This window comes from Schistocerca nitens, chromosome 2 (genome assembly GCF_023898315.1).
Source record: "Schistocerca nitens isolate TAMUIC-IGC-003100 chromosome 2, iqSchNite1.1, whole genome shotgun sequence".
Taxonomy (NCBI): Eukaryota; Metazoa; Arthropoda; class Insecta; order Orthoptera; family Acrididae; genus Schistocerca; species Schistocerca nitens.
The window spans coordinates 1,027,613,226-1,027,640,159 of NC_064615.1; the positions used below are offsets into that span (position 1 = coordinate 1,027,613,226).

Consider the following 26,934-nt stretch of genomic DNA (forward strand, 5'->3'; position numbering starts at 1 on the left):
AAAAGCTTCTATTTTCTTCTTGTCTAAACTATTTATTGTCCATGTTTCACTTCCAAACATAGCTACACTCCATACAAATACTTTCAGAAAAGTATTCCTGACACTTAAATCTAAACTTAGTGTTAACAAACTTCTTTTCTTCAGAAATGCTTTCCTTGCCATTGCCAGTCTTCTTTTTATATCCTCTCTACTTCGACCATCATCAGTTATTTTGCTTCACAAATAGCACAACTCATTTACTACTTTAAGTGTCCCATTTCCTAATCTAATTCCTTCAGCATCACCTGATTTAATTTGACTACTTTCCAATATCATAATTTTGCACTTGTTGATGTTCATCTTATATCCTCCTTTCAAGACACTGTCCATTCCATTAAACTGCTCTTCCATGTCATTTGCTGTCTCTGACAGAATTACAAGGTCATCAGCAAACCTCAAAGTTTTTATTTCTTCTCTGTGAATTTTAATTGCTACTCCAAATTTTTCTTTTGTTTCCTTTACTGCTTGCTCAATATATAGAGTGAATAACATCAGGGATAGGCTACAACCCTGTCTCACTCCCTTCCCAACCACTGCTTCCCTTTCATGCCCCTCAACTCTTATCACTGCCATCTGGTTCCTGTGCAAATTCTAAATAGCCTTTTGCTCCCTGTATTTGACCCCTGCCACCTTCAGAATTTGAAAGAGAGTTTTCCAGTCAACATTGTCAAAAGCATTCTGTAAGTCTACAAATGCCAGAAAAGTAGATTTGCCTTTCCTTTATCTATCTTCTAAGATCAGTCATAGGGTCAGTATTTTCTCACATATTCCAATATTTCTACAAAATCCAAACTGATCTTCCCTGAGGTTGGCTTCTACCAGTTTTTCCATTCATCTGTAAAGAATTCATGTTAGTATTTTGCAGCTGTGACTTATTAAACTGATAATTTGGTAATTTTCACACTTGTCAATACCTACTTTTTTGGGATTGGAATTATTATATTCTTCTTGAAGTCTGAGGATATTTTGCCTGTCTCGTATGTCTTTCACACCAGATGGAAGACTTTTGTCAGGACTGGCTCTCCCAAGGCTATCAGTAGTTCTAATGGAATGTTGTCTACTCCTGGGGCCTTCTTTCAATTTAGATCTTTCAGTGCTCTGTAAAACTCTTCACACAGTATCATATCTCACATTTCATCTTTATCTACATCCTCTTCCACCTCCGTAATTATTGCCCTCAAGTACATCGCCCTTGTATAAACCTTCCATATACTCCTTCCACCTTCCTGCTTTCCCTACTTTGCTTGGTACTGGTTTTCCACCTGAGCTCTTGATATTCATACAGGTGGTTCTCTTTTCTCCAAAGCTGTCCTTAATTTTCCTGTAAGCAGCCTCTATCTTACCCCTAGTGCTGTTTGCCTCTACATCCTTACATTTATCCTTTAGCCATCAGTGCTTAGCCATTTTGCACTTCCTGTCGATCTCATTTTTGAGATGTTTGTATTCCTTTTTGCCTACTTCATTTACTGCATTTTTATATTTTCCCCTTTCATCAGTTAAATTCAATATCTCTTCTGTTACCCAAGGATTTCTACTAGCTCTCATCTTTTTACCTACTTGATCCTCTGCTGCCCTCACCATTTCATCTCTCAAAGCTATCCATTCTTCTTCTACTGTATTTCTTTCCCCCTTTCTTGTCAATTGTTCCATAATGCTCTCTCCAAAACTCTGTACAACCTCTGGTTTTTTCAGTTTATCCAGATCTCATCTCCTTAAATTCTTACCTTTTTGCAGTTTCCTCAGTTTTAATCTACAGTTCATAACCAATAAATTGTGGTCAGAGTCCGCATCTGCCCCTGGAAATGTCTTACAATTTAAAACCTGATTCCTAAATCTCTGTCTTGCCATAACATAATCCATCTGAAATTGTCCAGTGTCTCTGGGCCTCTTCCATGTGTACAACCTTCTTTCATGATTCTTAAACCAAGTGTTAGCTATAATTATGTTATGATCTTTGCAAAATTCTACCAGATGGCTTACTCTTTCATTCCTTACCCTCATTCCATATTCACCTACTACTTTTCCTTCTCTTGTTTTACCTACTGTTGAATCCCAATCCCCCATGACTATTAAATTTTCATCTCCCTTCACTTTCTGAATAATTTCTTTTATCTCATCATACATTTCTGCAATCTCTTTGTCATCTGCACTGCTAGTTGGTATATATACTTGTACTACTGTGGTAGGCATGTGCTTCATGTCTGTCTTGGCTACACTAATGCGTTCACTATACTGTTCATAGTAGCTTACCTGCACTCCTATTTTTTTACTCATTGTTAAACCTACTCCTGCATTACCCATATTTGATTTTGAATTTATAACCCTGTGGTCACCTGACCAGAAGTCTTGTTCCTCCTGCCACCGAACTTCACTAATTCCCACTATATCTAACTTTAATCTATCCATTTTCCTTTCTAAATTTTCTAACCTACCATTCCCGATTAAGGGATTTGATATTCCACGCTCTGATCCACAGAATGCCAGTTTTGTTTCTCCTGATAACGACATCCTCCTGAGTAGTTCCCACACTGGAGATCCAAATAGGGGACTATTTTACCTCCAGAATATTTTACCCAATAGCATAATATCATCATTTAACCCTACAGTAAAGCTGCATGCCCTCGGGAAAAATTACAGCTGTAGTTTCCCCTTGCTTTCAGCCATTCACAGTACCAGCACAGCAAGGCTGTTTTGGTTAATATTACAAGGCCAGATCAGTCAATCATCCAGACTGTAGCCCCTGCAACTACTGAAAAGGCTGCTGCCCCTCTTCAGGAACCATACATTCGTCTGGCCTCTCAACAGATACCCCTCCATTGTGGTTGCGCCAACAGTACAGCTATCTGTATCACTGAGGCACGCAAGTCTCCCCACCAACGGCAAGGTCCATGGTTCTTTGCTATTAGTTATGAATTAGGATGCATTATTAATAACAAATTTCATAAGTGAATATGTGTAATGTGAAGGTACTATCAATATTCCAAGTTCCTTAAATAGTGAGCTCCAGTTATTATTCTGATTACATGCTTTTGTGCAATAAATACTTTTTCTCTTAATGATGAATCATCACAAAATATGATGTCATATGAAATCAGTGGATGAAAAGAAATGCAGATTTTGTACCATCAATATCTTAGATGGGGAGATTTTAAAAGGTAAAATAACATTTCAATTTCCACATTTTTCTTTTGGGAATTTTTATAATTTTGTATTTATTTACAATGCCTTTTATTTTTAAAACTTTTGTTACTTCTTCTTTATTAATCTATTACTTTTAGGTGCATTATTTCTGCTAAATTTCTCTGCATGCGTATATTATTTAAGTATTTAATGCCACTAATGGCCATGTTGTTGTACACTCCAGATTCTTGCGACAACAATGTGAGCAATATTCCACATATTTATAACAGTCCAGTTTTCTTGAAAGAAATTTGAATACCTTAAATCAGATGCTTTCGGAAATCAAGCAAATTTCATAAACCTCATTAAATTGATGTATAGCTTTCAAAACAAGATGCGAGGAGATTGGGTTTTACACATCAAAATTGGAAACATCTTTCTACTGCAGCCTGCTCGATGTAGTTCCATTATGTTCCTTTTTTTTGTTGTTGAGATTCTGAACCAGTTTTTTTATGTTTCTGAAAGCTGGTGGTATAGCTTCATAGTTTGTTATTTATTAATACATTTGTTTAAATAAGCTGAAAGTGCATACTTAGATTATTAGTTGTCATCTGTGTTTCAGTGACATGAACATTTTTGGTCAATACCAGTTGGTTATAGTTAAACTGACAGTGTTCCGAGTGCTGCAATACAGGTAGTTTTCATCGCAGGATGGTGAAACATTGTTGGTATGTTCATTAATCAGTGCTTTTGTGAAGTCTAATGATCAAACACATGATAATGGTGGTTCTGGCATGTTTATTAGGATATGATCCCAAATTACAAAATGTGTTCAGTGTAGCCTCCTGATTCAGGAACATCCTGCATCCATATTGCAACACGCTGCATCCATAACATGACTTGATCGACAGTTGCTCACAGCTTATCTAGTGTAATCAGAGTGATATGCCATCATATGCTATCCTTCAGATCAGGAAGAGCCTCAATACATCTGTGATAGACATGATCTTTCAGATATCCTCAAAGCCAGAAGTCACATGTGTTTAGGTTGGGGGATCTGTTAGGAACCACATCTTGAAATTGCAAAGAGGTGATAGGGTCCTTATCAAAGGTTTCTCAAAGCAAATCTTTCAGCTGGCAAGTGACATCTTGCTTGAAAATAATAGTGTGGACTCACTTGATTTCTTGCAAAGCTGGAATTCTTTGTTGCACAAGGAGTTCATGGAGTGTAACCTTACATGCGAAAGTCCTGTGTATTCAAGATACCTGCCATGCAGAGTAAAATGTGCCCTGTCCATCCAAAGAATATTCCCCCACCACATGTCATCCTTTTCCATATATGCCAAAAAATGAAGGGTAATGTCATGGTGGTGTAGGGTATCTTGAGCATTCATTTGATGCACATCCTGCATCTTGTAGGGATACCAGTGTAAAATGTGCTTCAAAATCTTTTGAACTGTTGACCAGAGGAGAGACAATTTTGGTGACACAGCCTGAGTACTAGCTGCAGAATTTGAGCATGTGCTGCATGGTTGGCTGCAGCTATGGAAACTTCATCTACAACCCCCATGGAAATGGGCCACCTCCCTCTCTCTGCTGCACCACCTAATTCACAAGTTTCTTCAAATTTTAGCCCATTTATTGATGTGCAATTTTTTTGAAGCTGTTTCTGTCAGCAATATTCCCACAACGTGGCACTGCCATTGCTGTCATTCTGATAAGACAACTTTACCAGTAGTGCACAGTCTTTCTTCTCAATAGCCATTGTGTTTTGTGTGGAAACCTTCAACCTTCTTAATTCTTTACAGTAACAGTCACTTCACTAAAGAAATCAACCCACATCACTATGATACGGTATACTGGTGTTGAAACAGGGAACATTGCTCATTTTGACTGCTTACCGAATGATAGTTTCGTCTGATGGCAGAAAGTGGAACTATTATTTTTTCATCATGCTTGATGAGTATACCATTTAATGAACAAACTTACATTGTTTCAGCATGCTGTGATGTGTACACATTGCACCGCAGCACTTGGAACACCATAACCTTAGTTATAACCACCCAGTATATGAATAATGTTCGTCCAAAAATTACAGTGTAATGTTAGTTTCATTAGTGACATCTGAAATTACTACTGTATTGCGATGCCTGTACTACTCCCACTTTCTCTCCTCCAGTTATATAAACTCTCTGTAGCTCTGTAAGCTATATGTGAATGTAATACAGCCTTATGGTGTAGTACTTATCAAATGAAGGCCTAAGTAAGCACATTCACTCTTTCAGGAAACATATCTTATGTTTCTAAATATTCTGGTACTGCATGTGTCATATATTAGTTAATATATTTCCTCCTTAGTTCCCGTCCTTCGTTCTCCCTCCCCCTCCCTCCCCATCCTCTCTCTCTCTCTGTCTCTGTCTCTCTGCCTCTTCCCCTTGCACACACCCCCCACCCACCATGCCAGATATGTCTGGGTTTTTTCCAAACTTTTTTCTAATAGGTAATAAAAATTTCATCAAATGGTGAAAGTCTTAGGGGAGGGTTTTTTCCCCACTCTCAGTGCAGGAAGCCTCAGGTCAGCATAGAAAGTGTCGTTATCACAACTGTTCACTTATTTTTTCTTGTTGTGATACCCATTTATGCTGTTCCTGTTAGCACCTTTATCAACTGCTTCTTTCTTTTTTTTTTATTCATAGAGAGAGTTCTGGCTGGTCATGGCTAATCATTCATTTGAATTCAATGAATGACAAGCATGCATTGTTTTATTAGTATGAATGACTGTTGCACGGGACTATAGTTGGCTCCCAAAAATAAACCATAACTTTATTTGAACTAGATTTACCACTGAGGTTGTATTGAGTTTTCTTAATGTCTTCCTGTAGTTTGTAGCTTTTATAGTTATGTGTAATAAGTATCAAGTAAATAATGTCATCAAAGCTTGTTTAATGACATAACATGAATCTGACATGCACATGTTGAAAATTGTAGGACACATTAGGAGGAGACACAGGAGCTAAATCCCCTGATGAAATAGTACTTGATGTATCAGGAGACATTCTAAATAAACTTCCTGAGAACTATGACATAGAAGCTGGAATGCGGAAATATCCAGTTTCTTACAACCAATCAATGAACACTGTGCTTGTACAAGAAATGGGACGTTTTAACCTTCTACTAAGCTGCATTAGATCAAGTCTGCGAAATGTCCAGAAAGCAATAAAAGGTATTGTGAATCACACAAACATATTTGCTTTACTACCATTTTGGATTTTATTCTATCACATTTTTACAGATTTCATGTATACGAAATGTTTTAGAAAGTATATATGACGATTGTTCCTATTTATGTCATCCCCATTCAAATAAGGAAAGGAAGGGGGAAAAAAATCAACAGATAGCAGCAGCTTCACACATCAACAGAAAGAGACCAGAAACATTGTTTAGGTTGATAAGATGTTGATGATGAAGACTTATTGATGGATGACTGAAGAAATTCCTTCGGGCTCACTTAAACATAACCAAGCATAACACGAATATAATATGAGCAGTGTATGAAATACAGGAATTTGAGAACTTAGACTTCATATAAGGACAACAACCTCTGAAAGTAAGCTATCCTCAAATAAAGGCAATTTGCCAGACCATAGCAAACAAACACACAGACAAATGGACTCATAGGGCCCATGTGACATGCCATTCCTGCTCCACGCAGTCACAGATGGCAGTCGTTGTAGCCAGGTGTAGTGTCTCTGCGGTGATATCAATAACCACTGTATGTGAAGATACTAAATCCCTTGCCCACTACTGTCAGCACATAGAACCAATAATGTAGGTTTATGCCAGTGCTGGCATGGAAGCGTGAATGATGAGCTTGAGCTCCCTGCTACAGGATCAAGTGAAATACAAGGTCTGCTTGGTTTGGTAGATCAGAGCAAAATGTTTTGCACAAATCTTCATTATATGCTACATTAGTACAAAGCTGTTTCCAGTTATTTTAGAACTGACTACAGAATTCATTTTAGTCTAGGTACAGTATGTTATCTGCACTGTCATTGACAGCTGCCTTTTTACTAGTGTTTCCTTTCTGTTTAGAAGAACATTTGATTCCCAGAACAGTGCACCTATTATTCTTTTTCCCTTATCTATCATGCCATGTCATTTGTTAAATAGATATTTTTGTATTTTTAATTGATCATATTTTAATTTTTGGATATTATTTTCTGTTAAGATATTAACTGTGTGTCAGAGGAAAAATGATTTTCCCACAAGTTGCTCATAAACATTGCCATCTTTATCATCATCTGTGGTTATTAATTTCTTAGTGAATGCCTATTGTTCGGCCATGATAAACTGACAGTTCGTGGAGTGGATTCCAGGACTGGCAGGAGGTGTGCCTTGCCTCCACCTTGTGACTGCCAAGAGAAGAGGAGTGGTAAGAGGAGGGTAACGCTACTTCCTTACTGCAGTTCTGGCAAAATTACCCATGTTTTGTTCTTATACAAAACCAGAGGTGACCCATGCGGAAATATTGGCAGTGCTGATTTTCTCCACTACTGGCTGCACTAGTAAAAAGGTTGTGTTAATCAAGGTCAGCTAGTAGTTATATATATGAGGGTCATTCAATAATTAAACAAACAAATATCCATACGGTAAAAAATGTTTATTAAATAAATCCAGTTATTTTTTTCTATTTTTCCATGTAATCCCCTCCATTTTTTTGTAACTGTGCCATATTTTATGAGTCTTCTTATCCACCCAGTGCAGAATTCTTTATCTGCTATCTAAGTCATTTTTTTCTGTTGTCTTATCTCTTCATTGCCTTTGAACTTGATTTCCTGCAAAGCCTTTTTTCATCAGAGCAAACACTTAAAAGATAGGAAAGGGCAAGTTAAGTTGATGAAGTGGAACTTCCAACCCACTTTGCCCGTAGTTCCCATTGCCAGTTGTCTTAAAGCATTGTCTTGAATGTGCCCACATTTCCTCTGTCATCTCAGTCATTTCCTCTTCAGTGTGAGCTTGACTTTGTCCTCAATCATCCAAGAGTAGTATAGACTGCTGATAGTGTGTTGCTCCTCCAAAAACTCAGAGAAAATCAGAACATTGGCTCAAAATCAAGACATTGGCATTACAAATGATGATTAAAATTACCCAACCAGCTGATGGCTGCATTTTGAATCAGGTAGGGTGTTTCCTCTGCTTACCATTAGAGGTGGGCTCTGGCTGAAAGTGAGATATACAAGTTCCACCAAAGGTTAAAATTCTGTCCAAAAATGCATTACCTACACTACTGAAATCATTTTTGAGCTCAGTACCAATGCAAAATCTATTCTCTGGACAAACAGTGATATAATTTATGACAGCTCAGTTTGTTTTCAATGGTGGAATGCTCATATGAACACTTACTCAATATTTTTCAGCAACTTGTTCAACTAAAAGTTGTTGGTGTTGTTGGATAAGTGACTCAATATGAGGCTGCAATGCCAAGGTTGATACTGCCACCAGACATCAGTTATACATTTATAATCACTTTTAAACTCCATTTATAACCACTTTTAAACTTTTCCACCCACACATAATAAAAGCTCACACTGTTCATGCAGCTAATGCCACATTGTTTGCTTGCCCAAGAGAATACTGCTGACTGTTGTACACTTTCTGAAAGTATCACAGAATTCTGTTCCTCAAAAGTACTTCCTTGAGCAAGTATACCATTGTAACTAAAAGCTTAGAAATTTTGTTCACATAAGTATTAGTGAAGCAAATGACTTACACCCTTCATAAGGTTGCGAACTAAAACTTACAAACATTTTATTTCTTGCATCAGGTGTTGCATTCACTATACATGTTTGTCTCTTTAATTATTGGATGGCCCTGATCAAGCCTAATGCTGTTGCAGTTACGCTGTTCAGTTGACTCTTTTCCCTACCAATATACATGCAAATGCAAGCAGGTATGTGTGTTACATGTAAGAGATTCCTAAAAATTAAACTTAAAAAAAAGTGTTGAAAAGAAATATTTTGCAGTACCATGATATGGAAATTTTCTGATGTGAATTTGTTGTTTCCCATTATGAAATTAACTTTTTACATGTATTACAGGTTTGATTGTAATGTCTTTTGAACTGGAAGAAGTAGTGTCTAGTATTCTTACTGGCAGAGTTCCAGGTTTGTGGCAGAAGCATTCTTATCCATCTCTTAAGCCGCTTGGAAGTTATGTCAATGACTTTCTAGCTAGGCTGCAGTTTCTGCAGGTAAGTGAAATCACTGTTATAAAAGTTTTACACACACACAAAGTATATATAAAATCAGTTTTGTATAACAATGAGTAATAGCTTCCATTTTAGGTGCCAGTTAGAGCTATGTTGTTGTGCTTCTCACTTTGGATTAATTTTGACCAGATTCTTAATTGCTTTTCTGAAAGCACATCAGTGCTAACTGTTCCAGGATGGGTGCTTTCATTGATCCCCAGACTGTTAATTTCATCTTCTAGTTAAAAGAATAAGCAAATATACAGTAGGATTTTTATCCCACATATGGTAGACTTCTTCATAATGGGAGTATAGTTTATGAATGACATAAGTGTTTTGTGACTAACTTATTCATTACTTTATAATGGATCCTCAGAGCATCTTCAAGTTTCATATAATGTCAAGAGAGGCAAAGTGTCACTATCAATTTCAAGGACGTCAAGTTTTTCTTTGGTGACCGATGGTTATGTCAGAGACCAGTGGTTAGTCTATTGTATTGCCACTTTATCCAAAGACTTGTAACCTCTCGAGTTTCACTCAGGGAATTTATCCTTAATAATATTATAAATGCGAAAGTAACTCTGTCTATTACATTTTCCAACTAAACCACTGAAGTGATTTTGATGAGATTTGGTATCGAAATAGCTTGAACCCGGAGGAGGAACATAGGCTACTTTATTGATTTGAAGAATATTGTGCAAATTAGGGAAAAATATTCTGTCTTCAAACAGCTATTTATTGTTTGACATTTGAACTTTATTATATTTGTGCCAGTGGTTTTACTGATTGATATGATCGACATAATATAATTCAGTGTAATGAGTACGAAGCTTCGATGGTACAGCGGCAGAGGGTGAGAAAACCACACATCTCGCATTTGCTGATGCTGTGGCCCTGTTGTCCAGATCTAAGGAGGAACTAATGTGGATGAGTGAAAGTGTGGAGGTGGAAGCAAGAAAAATTGGACTCCTTGTGAATGAATCAAAGACAGAATATCTGGTGATGACCAGAACCCATGCTTATTCAAGAGACCCACTCCAGCCTTTGATAGTCAGAAACCAGTCCTACAAAAGGGTTCATGAGTAAAAATATCTGCGGGTAATCTTTACAGAAGACACAGCATGTGAAGCAGAAATCAAAGCGAGGATCCAAGCTGCCAACTGATCATACTTTGGTCTCAGTCAACTTCTTGCATTGTGGTCTCTCAAAGAATTTCAAACTCCAGCTGTATAAAACAATGATTCAACCTGTAGTACTGTATAATTGTGAAACTTGGAATGTCTGGAAAAAAGACGAATAATCTTGTTTTTGAGTGGAAAGTCTTAAGGAAAATCTTTGGTCTGGTACAAGATGATATCACAGGAGGATGGAGGATCTGACATAATTGTGAACTAGATGAAATGTACAATAGACCAAACATTGTAGGACTGCTGAGAACCAAGCGCCTTGTATGGGCAGGACATGACAATCAGATGGATAAATGCCTATGGCCTTTGAAAGCTGTGGATTATACTCCCTGTGGAAGATGCCCACTAGGAAGACCGAAGAAGAGATTGAGGGATGGAATCCATGAGGACTTGCTGCAGATTGGAATAGAGAATGGTTGGTGCCAGGAGGCACAAAACAGTACTGAGTGGAGGACGAACCTTGTATCAGCGCACTGTCCTCTGGGCCTGATCACATAAAACAAAGTAAGTAAGTAATGAGTACAATGCTCTTAGAAACCTCAATGTTTTTAATCCATACTATAATATTATAAATGCAAAAGCCACTCAGTCTGTTACCTTTCCACAACTAATTTGTTGCACTGATTTCAATGAAACTTGGTATGCAGATAGCTTGAACCCTGAGGAAGAACATAGGCTACTTCCAAAAGTTTGTAGTACAAGACATTTGTTGATTTGAAAAATTTAGGAAAAATATAAGTACTCTCTCAAAAAGCTACATATTCTTTAACTTTTGAACTTCATCATATTTGTGAAAATGGTTTTATTGGTCAGTATGTACTACATAATATAATTCAACGTAATGAATACAGCTCCTATAAAGTTGTCAACATGTTTAATTCGTACTTCTTTACTAATGTGGGAACTGTGTTCCTCACTGAACATGACAGGTGATACAGTTGGTTTGATAGCTGTGGAGGGTAAAACGGATGGGTAAAGCATGGAAACAATGTAACAAAAGACATCGAAATACTAAACAGTTCTCTTATTGAATGGCTAAAAGGCAGAGTTACTTCCAGAATGCGTTCACAAAGGTAAAGTGCCATAAAAAAATATGAACAAAAACTCTTAGTCAAGACACTCCATTAATCTTCAAATTTAAGGAAGTGTTAGAGACACACATGGGGTGCCCACTGTCCAAGTGTGGACAATTAGTTTACATAGTTTTTTAAGCCATATGAGAAATATAATTAATGTTCTTGAAGTATTGTAAACAAGGCTAATCTAACACAGTGATGAATAAAATATGCAAATACAAATAAATGAACTTGGAGGTACTGTTAGTGGATCTCATCTAACACAGTGATCAAAGAAAATTATACAAATAAACAAACTTGAGGTACCATAACTGAAGCTAACGTAGCACAGTGACTACAGCAAACACAAAATACAAGTAAACAAACTTGAGGTATTGTAGGTGAAAGTAATTTAACACAATTGGGAATTTCAGTCTTTAATAGCCACAAGTGTGGTGTCACAGCAGTTTTCGTAGAGGTTGGATCTTGCTGCACTTGCTATAAGTTAATAGGCACCAAGAAGTTCTACTCCACACTCATGCCATGAGATCATGAGGCAGGTGCTGAATAATGTTTCCTTGAAGTAAAGTATCAATCTTGCCTGTTACTTCTCTATAGGCATCATTGGAGCCCGCAATGCTGTTCTCACAAAACTGACTCACCATCGAGGTCTTCATGGGCCATGCACCTGTCTCTTAGCACTACAGTAAGCCATTAAGTTCTGATAATGAAATAACTTAAACTTAATATTGACACCAAAGGAACATTAAATCACTGTACTCATTGTGTAGACAGCTCAGTGCCAAAGTGGGATGAGCCAGGAGTCAGGGATGCTTCCTGTTGCATGCTTTAGGGAAAAAACCCCAGTGCTGGGGCAAAGAGGCATGTGGCAGAGAAAACACTTGTCCTCGGATGCATACAGTTCACGATGCAGTTCTTTGCCAGGTGACACATTTTCTGCTACCGTGTGAGATCGGATGGTAGGCACAAACATATAGTAGTGGATCACCACAGTTTCCCCCTGCGATAAAGAGAGGGCAGGTTGCAGGATGCAATGGCTGCTCCTTGAATTGATCAGCAGACGCAACAGGTGGCAACACAGTGTAGGCAGGGACAGGCCAGTGCTCCTGGCAATGGTGGACATGTTGGCAAGGAACGAGACAGTCCCTGTGACATCACATCATGCATCATGAGCTTAGAACTTGGGTAATACCCTGCTGCACCACCATCCATGATGGGAGGCAGTAATGCACCATGATCGGCAGGAATTGTCAGGCATGCAGCAGTGTAGGGCTGGGGCCTGGCAGAAGGCATGGCAGCGTGTTGGTGCTCAGGCAGTTCACACATGGTGAACAATGCACAGCGGACCCCACACTGTTGGAATAATGCATGCCATCCTGTGCTTGCACCCTAGGCCCTGTTGCTGTTGCTTCTTGCTGGTAGGCTGGGTCATGCATTGTGGTGGAGGCGTATGCTGACATTGTAGGGGTGGTGACAGGTGCCTCGGTGTTGGCATCTCATGAGTCATGCAGGACAACAGAGGATGAGTCCAGCAGGGAGGGGACAAGCCTCAGGTGTTGTGGGTGGTTCTGCTGCGCCAGATGGTGATGTGAATGGAAGGACAGCCTCTGCTCTCAGGATCCATGCATTTCCCACTGGGTTGGTAGCCTCAGACAGCATACCATTTTCGTCACATAGTGAAACCTCAATTTTGACAATTGGTGATGTGCCAGGTCTGGGAGGTTGAGCATATATGCCAGCTTCAATCAGTCAGTGGATACTATGGTGGCAGTGCTGTTGGGCTGTACAGAAAAGGTCTTCTCCACATGGTTGAGGACAAGGTGCAAGCCTGAGTTCTGCGGGCAGAGTGGTCGCTGGGTAGTGTCTACTCAGAGCATGACATATGTGCACAAGGAGAGGTACTGATACAAGGAGAGGTACTGATATGCGAAAGACTTGTACTCATCATGATGTTGTGGACTGCTGGGTGCAGGCAAGCTATGCATCCATGCAACTGCTATGTGAAGGCCAGGTTACAGATGGTGGCTGGCAGCAGCAGCAACTTGATGAAGTCATCTTGGACAATGAGTGGCTGCTCGTACACAACTTCGATGGTGGATGCAACCAAGTTGGTTTTATGGGGCACACACAAGCCTAGAACTAGCAGCAGGTTGACAGACCAAGGTACATATTGGAGGTAAAGGCAGCTTTTAGGGTCATGTGGAATCGCTCTTACATGCCGTTAGTGGCAGGTTGGTAACTGATTGTAAATTGCATGACTGTACTGCAAGTTTTGGTGAATGTTTAAACAGGCAGGATTGTAATTGTAATATGTGATCCATCATCATGTGGTGGTGGGCGACCAAAGACACACGGGACCCATGAGTTCATGAAAGCCCTGGCCACTGTATCAGTCTCAATTTTAGTCTGTGGGGGCCTTTGCTTACCAACGGAGGGTGGCAGGGGCTGCAGAAAACTGGGAGAAGAGGGAGGTATCATTGCAGTGTAGTGCAGTGTATCATGATGTGCTTCCAAGGGACTACTGGAAGGGCAGGTTAGGAGAGGAAATTTGGTGACAAGGTCTGCAAAGGGCCCACAATATCGTATCTGCTTGGTGGTGAAATGGGTGGCAGTGTGGGATCTAGGGATCTACAAGGAATTGAATGGATTGAATGGCAGGAAGTACCATTGATTATAAGGCAATTCACCAGGTCATGGAGGAGTCCTAAGTGGGGATAAAATTGGCACCAAGGATAGGGTCCAAACCCTGGCCATGGTAAAGGTCTATGCAAAATCTGTTGAGGCTGAGGTCAGCAGACCAGGTGTGGGAGCCGTAGGTTGTGATTGAGGAGCCATTCACCCTGGTGGGGAGGAGGGCAGATGGGGGGGGGGGGGGGGCAGAGGAGGGTAACAGGGATAGGTGGAGAAACTGGGTTCCAACAATTGTGCATGGACAGGTGTTGAGAAATAGCGGAGCTGCCAACACAACCAATTGCCAGCCTCTGGCAGTGTTTGGGAATCTTGCACATTGTGCCTAGCAGTTTGTGGCATCACTTCTGAAATGCTTGTGATACCATCAAAGACCATCAGCACCTCAAATGTGTGGGGCACCTCTAGCAGGTTGGCAGGGGTGTGCAACTGCATGAGCATGTGTGTTGGCTGTCATAGGCATCGTGGGGTGAGGACGGGCGTGGGAACATCTGGCTGGGGGCGGGGGAGGGGTAGGGGAGGGAGGGAGGGTGTACTGTGTGGGTTGTGGAGGACATGGGTGCTGATATGGGCTTTACATATGGCAGGCTATGCAAAAGGCCCAATTCTTTGCAGTGCGGTGGACATGGTGTGAGGGTTAAGGGCTCAAAGATGCTGTCTGATATGATGGATGCCACATCATTGTTGGTATAGTCCTGTGTCACTTATGCTATGTGACTGAGGTAGGCAGACATGTAAGCCATTTCGTGAGTAGCAGCATTTCAGGAATGATTGTAGTTTTGGCCAGTGCATGGAGGTACTAGAGGAGTTGTGAGGATCACATGCCAGCACATTCCTCCAAAGTAGATAGTGTGCAGGTGCACTACATTTGTGAATTTGTCAGTCATGATATTAGCTGGTCTTTCAGGGCAACAAATGTGCCAGTTTGTTGTTGTCTTGCAATGATTCACTTGCCTCCATGATGAGTGGAGGCTTGAGCTGAGCAACTGTGATGGTGAATTGTGTGGAGTCACTGGTAATCAAGGAACCTGCAAATATTGCGTCCACAGAAACAAGCTACAGCTTGGACCTAACAGGAATTGAAAGGCAGCAGTTGGGTGGTGGCGGGGCCAAATGAGGGGAGGGAGGGGGAAGGGGAGGTTGTGCACTTTGTGGTAGTGGCCCCTGCAAGCTGTGCACTTTGGTTGAGGAAATAGTGGTACTTAGTCATAGGTGCTTGTAGATTGGGGAGTGGGTTCGGGGTGTGTGGGGGGTTACAGTCGGGGCCCATACCGGATTCATCCTGTGACATGGTCATCAAAAAGTAAGAACATAGATTGTGCACCATTGTAGGACATCTGTATTTATTAACTTTGAACAGATACTGGGAGTAATAAGTTTCTGTGATTATGAGCACAGTTGATAACAATTAATCTGTGAATGTGCCTGTTGCAAATGCAGTACTATTGTGTTCTTTATTTATGGTGGTTTTGTACAATATTATGAAAAGGATAGTTGCTACTCACTATATAGCAGATATGCTTAGTTGTAGAAAGGCACAACAAAAAGACTGTCAGAAAATTAACTGTTGGCCAACAAGGCTTTTGTCAAACGCGTTGTTCGCTGAAAGCTAACGTTCTGACAGTCTTTTTGTTGTGCCTTTCTGCAACTCAGCATCTACGCTATGTGGTGAGTAGCAACTATCCTTTCCATTATATTGATCCTATATTAACAGTATTATGTAAAACATAGATTGCTACTCACTGTATAGATGATGCACTGACTTTCAGACAGACACAACAGAAAGACTGTTACACAGTGATATTTCAGCCAAAGATTTCTTCAGAAGAGAAAACACACACATATCCACACAAGCAAGCACACCTCAGACACACACATGACCACTATCTCCAGCCACTCTGGCCAGAGATAGTGGTCATGCATGCGTGGGTCTTTTCTTGGTGCCTGTCTGCAACTGAAAGTATCATCTGTACAGTGAGTAGCAATTTATCCTTTTTATAATATTGTTGATATTTTAACCTGGGCTTTCCATTGTTTGATATTCTCTGCATTAAGATAGGTTAACAGATCTTTCTTTGAACTCAAAGCAGTGCATAACAATATAAAAGTTGTGTTGACCATCATAACATTTTTCTAAATATGGGTCTGATAAATTTGATGCACCATTGCCTTACTCCTACCTGTGAATACCTTCCATCACCCATCCATGAATAGTCTGAACTTGTATGACAGAACAGTAAACAATTTTTTGGGTTCTATATATAAAAGTTTGAAGGAAGTGGCAATAATGATAAATGCTAGGAATAAACTTTGAGTCCAGTGAGAGCTAGAATTCAGATTTTTAATAAGCTGAGTCATCAAGGCACATGAGACATCTACATAATACATGGTCTTAGGGCAGATAATATTGTAAACTTTAACTACATATATAAGACTTTTTTCATAAGTAAACATTGTATAATTCATGTCATTCTAAGCTTAATATAATGGTAACCACAGATTTTTTATTTGTAGAACTGGTTCGATGAAGGGCCACCACCTGTCTTCTGGGTTTCTGGATTTTTCTTTACACAGGCATTCTTGACTGGTGCGCAACAAAATTATGCTCGAAAATATTCCATTCCCATTGATCTGCTAATATTTGAATTTGAGGTAAAGATTTAAAATTTCTTAATTTTCAAATTATGAAGTATACTTTCTGTGTGTACAATAGTATTTTATTTTTGGTTTATCTTGTCTTGATAATTGATCTAAAGTAAAATGAAGTTAAGGTTATTAGTTTTCTGCTTCTCACATCTCATTCTTCTGGTATTCATTGAATAATGCAGAATAATTATGCTTTCTTATGTATGTTATTGCTGTAATGCCATAGTGTTTAGGTATAGTTTTCTTATAAATACTGTGACAAGGATAGTTACTACTCACTATATAGCAGAGATGCTGAGTCACAGGTAGGCACAACAAAAAGATCATCACAAAATAACCTTTTAGCCAACAAGGTACTTGTCAAAAATAGATGACAGACTCTCACCCACTCAAACAAACGTAACTCACACATACAATCACTGTCTCTGGCAGCTCAAGCCAGACTACAAGCAGCAGCAGCAGCAGCAGTGCTAATGGAAGAGGCAACTGGGTGGGGGTAAGGAGGAGGCTGGAGTAGGGAGGGGGAAGGATAGCAGGGTAGGGGTGAGGAATGGTAAAAATGCTGCTGGGACCATGCAGGGACGAGGTGGAGAGTGGGGCAGCTAGGTGGAGTCAGGAAGTTACACAGTGGGCGAGGGTAAGGAGAGGGGGGTGGGGGGGGGTAGTGGAAAAGGAATAGAAAAAAGACTGGGTGCATTGGTCAAATGGAGGGCTGTGTAGTGCTGGAATGGGAACAGTGAAGAGCCTAATTGGTGAGGAGAATGACTAACAAAGATTGAGGCCAGAAGGGTTACGGGAATGCAGGATATATCAAAGGGAGAATTTTCCACGTGCAAAATTCAGAAAAGCTGGTGTTGGTGGGAAGGATTCTTGTGGCACATGCTGTGAAGCAGTCATTGAAATGAGGTATATCTTGTTGAGTGGTGGGCTCAGCAACAGGATGGTCCAGTTGTTTCTTGGACACAGTGTGTCAGTGTCCATTCATGTGGATGGACAGCTTATTGATTGTCATGCCCACATAGAATGCAGCACAGTGGTTGCAGCTTAGCTTGTAGATCACATGACTGGTTTCACAGGTATCCCTGCCTTTGATGGGATAGGTGACGTCTGTGACCTGACTGGAGTGGGTGGTGGTGGGAGGATGTATGGGACAGGTCTTGCATCTGGGTCTTTTAAAGGGCTATGAGCCATGAGGTAAGGTGTTGGGCCAGGGGTTGTGGAGGGATAGACAAGTATATTGTGTAGGTTCAGTGGACGGTGGAATACCACTCTGGGAGGGGTGGGACGGATGGTGGGGGGGGGGGGGACATTTCTCATTTCAGGGTATGATGAGAGGTAGTCGAAACCCTGGCAAAGAATGTAACTCAGTCACTCCAGTCCTGTGTAGTACTGAGTTATGGGAGGAATGCTCCGCTGTGACCACATGGTGAAATTTTGGGAAGTGGTGCATGACTGGAAAGAGAAGGCATGGGAGATTAGTTTTTGTACAAGGTTGAGAGGGTAACTACAGTCTGTAAAGGTCACAGTGACCCTCAGTATATTTTGAGAGGAATGCTTGTCACTGTAGATGCGGTGTCCATGGGGGCTAGGCTGTATGGAAGGGACTTCTTGCTATGGAATGAGTGGTAGCTGTCGAAATGGAGATATTGCTGGTGGTTAGTAGGTTTGATATGGACAGAGATACTGATGCACGCATCTTTGGGGTGGAGGTCAACATCTAGGAATGTGGCTTGTTGGATTCCGTGGGACCAGGTAAAGTGAATGGGGAAGAAGCTGTTGAGGTTCTGGAGGAATGTGCACAGGGTGTCCTCACCCTTGATCCAGGTCACAAAGATGTCATCAAGTAATCTGAACCAGGTGGGGGGTTGAGGATACAGGTTGTTTAGGAAGGATTCCTATAGATATCCCATGAATAGGTTGGCATAGGATTGTGCCATGTGGGTGCCCATAACCATACCCTGGATTTATTTGTAGGTGATGCCTTCAAAAGAGAAGTAATTGTGGGTGAGGATATAGTTGGTCATGGCGACTAGGAAGGAGAGTATTGGTTTGGAATCTGTTGGGCATTGGGAAAGGTAATGTTCAATAGTGGTAGGACAATGGGCATTAGGGATGTTAGAGTGGTGTTAATAATATTGACGAGTAGGGCACTGTATGGTAGAGGAACAGGAACTGTGGAGAGTACGTGTCGGATATGGATGGTATCTTCTGTATAGGAGGGTAGGCTCCGGATAATAGGCTAAAGATGTTGATCTACAAGAGCAGAGATTCTCTCTGTGGGGACACAGTAACCAGCCATAGTGGGGCATCCTGGGTGGTGGGTTTAAGGTCTTTACGAAGCATGTAGAAGGTAGGAGTGTGGAGAGTAGTAGGGGAGAGGGGAGAGATGGACTCCAGGGAGAGGTTGTGGGATGGGCCTAAGGATTTGTGGTGACATTGGAGATCCTGCTGGATTTCTGGAGCGGGGTTGTTGTGGAAAGGTTTGTAGGTTGATGTATCTGACAGGTAGAGGAGTCCTTGTGCCATGTAATCCATGTGGTTAAAAACAACAGTGGTGGAGCCTTTGTCCACAGGTAGTATCAGATTTTAGATGGTGGACTGCAGTTCTTTTGCAGATAGCGGGTTTAGTTTGCATGTTGAGGAATTTTGAGAATCATTGTGAGGCAGGGTTCGAGGTTAAGAAATTCTGTAAAGTTAACACGGGGTGATGGGTAGTGTGAAGATGGAGCATGGTTGGATGGAGGAGTGAACTGAGTCAGGCAGGGTTCAACATTGGTCTGTGTTTCCACTGTAGAGACCAGGAGAAGGAAAGAAGGTCCTGCGTGATTGAATCTGGGAGTGAGGCATTTGAAAAGGACTGATATTTCTGCGGGGCTAAGGCTTCTGGAGGAAAGATTCATGACTGTATTTTGGGTCTGTTTAGGTTCTGGATTCTGTGTGGTGGTGGGAGGGAGTTTTGGAGAGCAGGGTAAATGTAATAGGTCTGTGAGACAGGGCTTGTCAGCTATGAGAGGACATTGTGGAGGTTTGGAGGTTGTTGTAAAGGTGATGAACAGTGGTACTCCAAGGCGGGAGTAGGAAGTGAGCAGGGTGGAGAGTTTTTTAATGTGGCGTTGTGCATGTTGCTCTAGTTCCTGGAGGGCAAGAGTTTCAATGTGTGTTGTGGTTTCCAGGAATTTGAGATTGCATATCAGGAGAATTGTACAGATCGATAGAAGGTATTTGGACTTGGTTGATGTGGTTCTGCAGGACTATGTTGGCAGAATCTGAACAGATGGAGGTAATTGTGGAGGGAACGGTGGCAGCCAAAGATGGGTAATTTGATTGTAAAGCCATTTGGGCGGCATTCAATGAACCAAGCAACAAGGAAGGAACAGTATGTGAGACTGGATTCTTCCTAGGGATAAGGAAATTTTTCTGTATTGACGCAGATGGAAGGAGCGAGGATCCATAGCAGTGGAAAAAACGGAAAAAATACATAAATAACATAGAATTACGTCCAAAAAAATGGCAAAAATACACACAAATACATGGGAAAAATTGCAAAAACAGTGAAATGGACAAAATAGGGAGAAACAAGAAGAAATCTGAGGGAGTGTGGCGATAGTGAAAGGCAAAAACTTATTAGAATTGGCGTGAACAATCAGATCAAAGAAAATATATAAATAAAAAAATATTTTACTGTAGGTTGCAGGTCTGAGTGTGGATAAGTGTCAAGAATGGGGATGGCAGATGTGACTGGATGAGGTGAAATTAGTAGGTTCAAACTGGGATAAAACAGAGAAGAAGTAGAGGTGGGAGGTGTTGGTGGGATGAGTTACAAGATCATGTGGCAATGGAAAGGTGTGGGAAATAACACACAAAAATATGGAAGAGTGACACAGGGAGATTGATCAGTTTGAAGGTGTAGGATTAATTATATTGGCGGAAGTAATGAGGGAATTAAGCTGCTGCACCAACAATCAGTGTGGCCTTGTAGCCGACAAACTGTGGCCAGAAAACAATTGGACCACCCTGCTGCTGAGCATACCACCCAACACGACTTTCTTTATCTTAATGACTGCTTCACAACCTGTGCCATATGGATCCATCCCCCAAACACCAGCTTTTCTGAAATGTACAGGTAGGAAACTCTCCCTGCAATGTATCCTACATTTCTGCAACCCTCCTGGTCTCAACCTTCATTAGTAATTCTCCTCATCCATCTAGTTCCTTCCTTATTCCTATTCCAGCTCTGCACAGCCACGAATGCACCCAGTCTTTTTACTTCTCTCCTTTTCCACTAACCCCCGCCCCCCTCTCCTCCGCCCTCTGTCTAACTTCCCATCTGCACCTAGCTGCCCTACCCTCTCTCCACATCATCCCTGCACATTCCCAAACAGCACTTCACCATCCCCCACCCCTACCCTGCTATTCCTCCTCCTCCCCACCCCAGGCTTCTCCTTACCCCATCCTGTTGCCTCTCCCATCATGCACTGCTGCTGCTGCACATTGTCTGGTTTCAGCTGCCAGAGACTGGTCATGTGTGTGTGGTGTGTGAGTTTCCTTTCTGTGTGTGTGTGTGTGTGTGTGTGTGTCATCTATTTTTGACAAAGGTCTTATGGCCGAAAGGTTATTTTGTGACACTCTTTTTGTTGTGCTATCTGTGACTCAGCATCTCCACTATATGGTGAGTAGCACCTATCCTTTTCATAATATTGTTTCTTGTAAGTACATTTCTTAAAACGCCTTATGAGATAATAAAGTACATAATTGAAATCATTTATTTATCACTACACAAAATGTGAGCTTATAAATTTTACAATATTGGAAAAATGAGGAGAAAAAGTGGGAACAGTCAAGGATAATTCATTTCTTTTGGATGTGAGAGATGAGAATAATGTGAAAGAAGCATCCAAAAATTAAGTGCAGTTTACCTTGTTGTTGAACTGTAGAGCCCCCAAATGATCAGTCTGCAACAGTGGCTGCTGAGTTATTCAGAAAGCTGTATCAGCTTCAAACTTACACAGCACCTGATGAAGTTAGAAATATCATAAAATTCACAAAAGAACCTACTTTCATGGTTTCATGGTGATCTGGACTTTGAAATTATTGGCACAACGCAAGCCCACAGAAAACAGGGTGGAAAATTCAGAGCGTAAGTAGTTGAGTTGTGAATAAAAAACTTGATCAGAGATGAGATTAACTTCATTGGAAATAGTGAACCCAAAAAGGTTAAAGGTGTCCAATCAAAACAAATTTTTGGTGCATACATTGTTCAACACCAGAAAAGTCAACGGACAAACCACAGATTTATATGTCACTGGTGCTGAGAAAGTACCTCATATCGGGATACTTTGTTCATCGTAGGTGTCTAATGTACATGACACTGGCGCTGAAGGGGGGAGCACCCAAGTCCATGTATGTTTGCAAGCTGAGTAATGACACGGCAGCACCACTGTCAACTTGCATGTGCAAAACCTACTGATAAACCTTGACACCAATAAAAAGCTTATTGAGTGCAACGGAGATTGCCAATACACAACCAAAATCCATGTCAGTGTCTGTAATAAGCTGTTGGAACTTTGCATTACAAAAAGGAGCAATGTGGTCCATTTTGTTGCACTGGCAGCCAACAGCCCACTGCTTAGGACAATCTGGTCTGTCAGGAGGGACAAAACATGACAGAGAAAAGGGAAGCACAGAGCACTTGCATTGTTGTTCATTGCCAGGCTTGCTGTGCTGCCTCTGTGGCTGTGGTTGTCTCAGTGGCTTGGACAGGCAGCCGTGATGTTTTGCTCACATGTGGACCACTGCCACCGTATCATATTCCTGTGAACCATCTGACAAATGGTGGAGGGAAGCAGGTTGAACTTCTGCATCCCCACACCATGATTCTATTTGAATAGCCAAGCCCAAATTGTGCAATAGTCAGAACATCAGATAGGGAGGGGTTTTCATACTGAAGGGCATGCTCATGAACCTCATGATAGAGAGCCAACCGAATGATTCCATCATGAAAAATTTTGTGTGGTATATGACTCTATATGTACATCAGTCAGAAAGTGACAATGACGGCTTAAACCATGAAGCTTAGCTGGCCAAGTTTATAGGAACATTCCGGTTTCTTGCAACACTGATAGAATTCATCTTGAGAGGCAGTGATGTGCATCTGTTTAAAGTAGTATTTTAATGATTAATGGAAAATCTCATATAAAGATGTGAAACAAATACTAACAAAGAGATAGAGGGGCTGGCCAGTACTTACCTCAGCTCAGTACAGCCGATAGATAACACAAAACAGAACAGAACAGAAAATTTACATTCCTAACTTTCAAAACTTTGTTCCTTCATCAGGGAGGAGAGAGGGGAAAAAAGGGAAGAAGGGAAAGTGGATTTAGTTACTCACAACCCAGGTTATGAAGCAACAGGGAAAGGTGCTCCCTGTTTACCTTTCCCTGTTGCTTCATAACCTGGGTTGTGAGTAACTAAATCCACTTTCCCTTCTTCCCTTTTTTCCCCTCTCTCCTCCCTGATGAAGGAACAAAGTTCTGAAAGTTAGGAATGTAAATTTTCTGTTCTGTTCTGTTTTGTGTTATCTATCAGCTGTACTGAGCTGAGGTAAGTACTGGCCAGCCCCTCTATCTCTTTGTTAGTATTTGTTTTAAAGTAGTATTTTGAAAGAAGATCACACGTTATCAAAAGAAAGAGAAGCTGGATCCTGCAGAGCGGTCAGTTGGCAAAGGAGTTGATACATGTGAGGTGATAACCAAGACAAAAAGAAAGCAAGGCATAAGGTAACATCCTTCAATCCAAATCCATGAAAATGCTGCCACAACCATTTTTTGTATGCTTCCCATTATTTGACAGACTCATCATAAGCCGCAAATGTTGGGGAGTAAATGACCAGTGTAGTGACAGGCAAAACATGAGGTGCAAGGGGTGAAGCGGCAGGTGTCATAGATTGAGATGGACCTAGACTGGCCAAAACAGAGGCTAGTGTTTGCATTACTTGGAGTTTGATTGTGTTGCACTGTGGCGAATGGTTCCTGCTGTTGACTGAGATTCTGCAATGCCTCAGTAAGAACCCCATGCTGATCAACCAGCCAATGTAAAAACTCATAAGTAGCACTGTCAGACATGGTAGATGCAATGAAGGACCAACCAGAGACTGAAAACTGTGTGGAGAACAATCACATACTTGTCATCACTTGTGTTGTAACTTGGACACACAGCACAACCAAGACTGTTAGTACCACTTTATTGAACTCTGCCATGTATGCCAAGCACCATAACATACACTGGACACAATAAGATAAGGCAAATTCATGCAAGCAGCATTAACATGATAACTGAGCACGAGTGTAGCACGGCAAATTGAAATAGGCACTTTCCCCTGGTGAGCTCTATTGGAAGTTCATGATATTGCTCTTTTGTGGTGCACTCTCATGGATGACAACACACTGCTAATGCACGTGGCTTTCACGTGTGCACGCATTACTTCATCTAGAGTCCAACTTCCTCATCCATAGAGGAATGTATTGCATGCAAATGATTTTGCAAAGAATCTCCTGACATCTATATTCATATGTTTGCTGTTTAAAATATGTTTCTCAGCCATAAATGCCTGTTTTGCCAATGCAGTCCTTCTCTTCAAGTCTATTAAGCATCTGTTGTCCTCTGCAATTATACTACTGAGATAAAAAAATTGTCTTACCTGATCAGCTGTGACATCATCAATATTTGTATTGGTTTTTATTTTTTCCTCCCATATTTTTCTATAGTACCATTACTTTTGTTTTCCATTTGTTCATATTTCATTTCCATAGTTTAAGAGTGTCTGATAGGGCTATCAGCAAATCTGACACAATGTACTCTTCCAACATTGGACTTTGTTCCCTTTGTGCTCTCTTCCATGATCTGAATAGCTTTCTCAGTTAACACATCAAGTAAATACAGTGATAGTTGTAGTAACACTGTTCACGTTTACGTCGCACTTCACTTAGCGTAGACCGGGACTGTGTCCTAGGCATGCCCGATGTTGACTGACTGGGCACGGCCCGTGCTGCTGGAGTTGTTGTTGTTGTTCTTGTTGTTACGCCGGCAGAGGTCGCGTCCGAATTCTCGCGTGCCCTCTGGTGGACGGGACTTTACTTGCGGCAACTACCGCCCGTGACGCGCCGTGCCGATGTGCGCCTCCCGCGATCTTTCTGGTGGCTACTACAATAGTGATCTGAATAGCTTTCTCAGTTAACACATTAAGTAAATACAGTGGTAGGGGTAGTTATTGTCTAACTTTTTGGCTAATCCTGGCCTCTTCCTCTGTCTTGTTTCATTTCTTTTTTTGTTTTGGTTTGATACAGATGATTAATCATTTTTATAATTTTTGTGAACATAGTAACTGAATGCTGCTATTAATTCAGCCCAAACATCCACTGTAGCAAAAAACTGTTTCCCTGCCGTGGTTCCTTAATTGTGATTTGCACACTTGAAAATAAACATTTGTTTGATAGGGTGGCACATTAATGAAGAGGTGACAACACAAAAAGAAATAACATTTATTATGAGCATGTTTGAAAATGCTATTTAACTTATGTATAATTTGGTGTGTGGCACTTGATGCCCTAAACCTAATACAGTGATATCTGCAATAACTTCACTGTCTCTTGGCAGTCTATGAATAACTGACAGTAATTGTGCAGACACTCTTGATACTCCTAGTTCTCTGTATATAGCAAGCACTAAATCAGAATGTAGTCTTCACAGTGCTGTCTGAGTTAACTGTAGGCACTCAACTGAATTGTGTAATTGCTGGCTTTTGATACCTGTTGGTGGAACAATTTCCATGTCTGTCAGTACAAGGCAGAAGGGATGTAGCTCATGGTTGACAGTGCTCCCTATAGTAGCTGTCCACACTCCTGGAAGATGCACATGACATGCTTGAGGAAGTGGTGCAGATGCAGGAGGAGCTCTATGTTTTTGCATGCCATCAGGAGGCTTCTGCAGGGAGGTGAAAGATGCCAGCAAGTGGTTGTGTCTGTGTGGTGGCACCCTACCATGGTAATTGTTGTGTACCTCTTGCTTGGTACATAACAACAAGCCACTTGGTGGCGATGTTGATGAAGCTGGCTGGATTCATTAGCATGCTATTTCCTAACCTGTCAGCATGTATATTTGGTGGGTGCATGTATGTTGCTTCCACTGACATCTGTGGTGTCGTAGAAAACCTGTGCAAAACCATGGTTACGGGGTGCCCAGTCAAGCACTCACAATTTTGATGTCCATAGGCTGGTCTGAGGTGAGAGGCATAATGTCCACTTCCATTGGTTCACTGCATGCTGGATGCAGTTGGGTCCATTGCTGGAGGCTTTAGTGAGGCCCCTCAGATGGTTAGCTTCTGATTCTGTAAAAGGAAACAACCTAGGAGTTCAATGTGTATGCACATGAATGTGGTGCAGCCTGATTTGATTTTTATGGCTCATTGTGATTTCATGTGAACATTTAATTTTAAACAAAGAATTGTCAAGCTTCTCTGTGACCATGCCTGTATTTTCCCATACTTGTGCACTATAATGAGTAGCATATCATTAAGTTTTTAAAAAAATTTTTTGACCGTTCTCGAAGTTCAGCATGTGGATGCATGAGTGGCTTTAAACTTGACATTAATGTTCGACAACGTCTCCCATTGAGTCTCTCCACTCGAGAATATGCACTGGGTGAAGCAGCTCTGTACAGAGATAGGAAGATCAATAAATTATTGCCTTTATTGTACTATTGAACCAGCTTTCATCATGTGCAACTTAAAAATTCGTACAAATCTTTCATTGAGTCCATGGGTCTCAGGATGAAACGGTGCAGTCCTAAAATGTGAAATTCCATTGGTTTCACAAAATAGTTTAAATTACTGAGAAGAAAATGGGTGCCATTGTCAGTGACAATATATTTCAACAAC

At 41.0% G+C, this 26,934-nt stretch overlaps 1 protein-coding gene across 1 annotated transcript in view; it reads left to right on the plus strand.

Moving 5' to 3' along the window:
- Window positions 1-26,934, plus strand: part of LOC126237376 (dynein axonemal heavy chain 7) — a 1,033,797-nt gene that overhangs the window by 982,346 nt on the left and 24,517 nt on the right. The window contains exons 59-62 of the mRNA XM_049947460.1: window positions 3,965-3,994; window positions 6,148-6,382; window positions 9,258-9,409; window positions 16,872-17,009. Of these exons, the coding sequence (XP_049803417.1) occupies window positions 3,965-3,994; window positions 6,148-6,382; window positions 9,258-9,409; window positions 16,872-17,009 (555 nt within the window). The remainder of the gene's footprint in view (window positions 1-3,964; window positions 3,995-6,147; window positions 6,383-9,257; window positions 9,410-16,871; window positions 17,010-26,934) is intronic.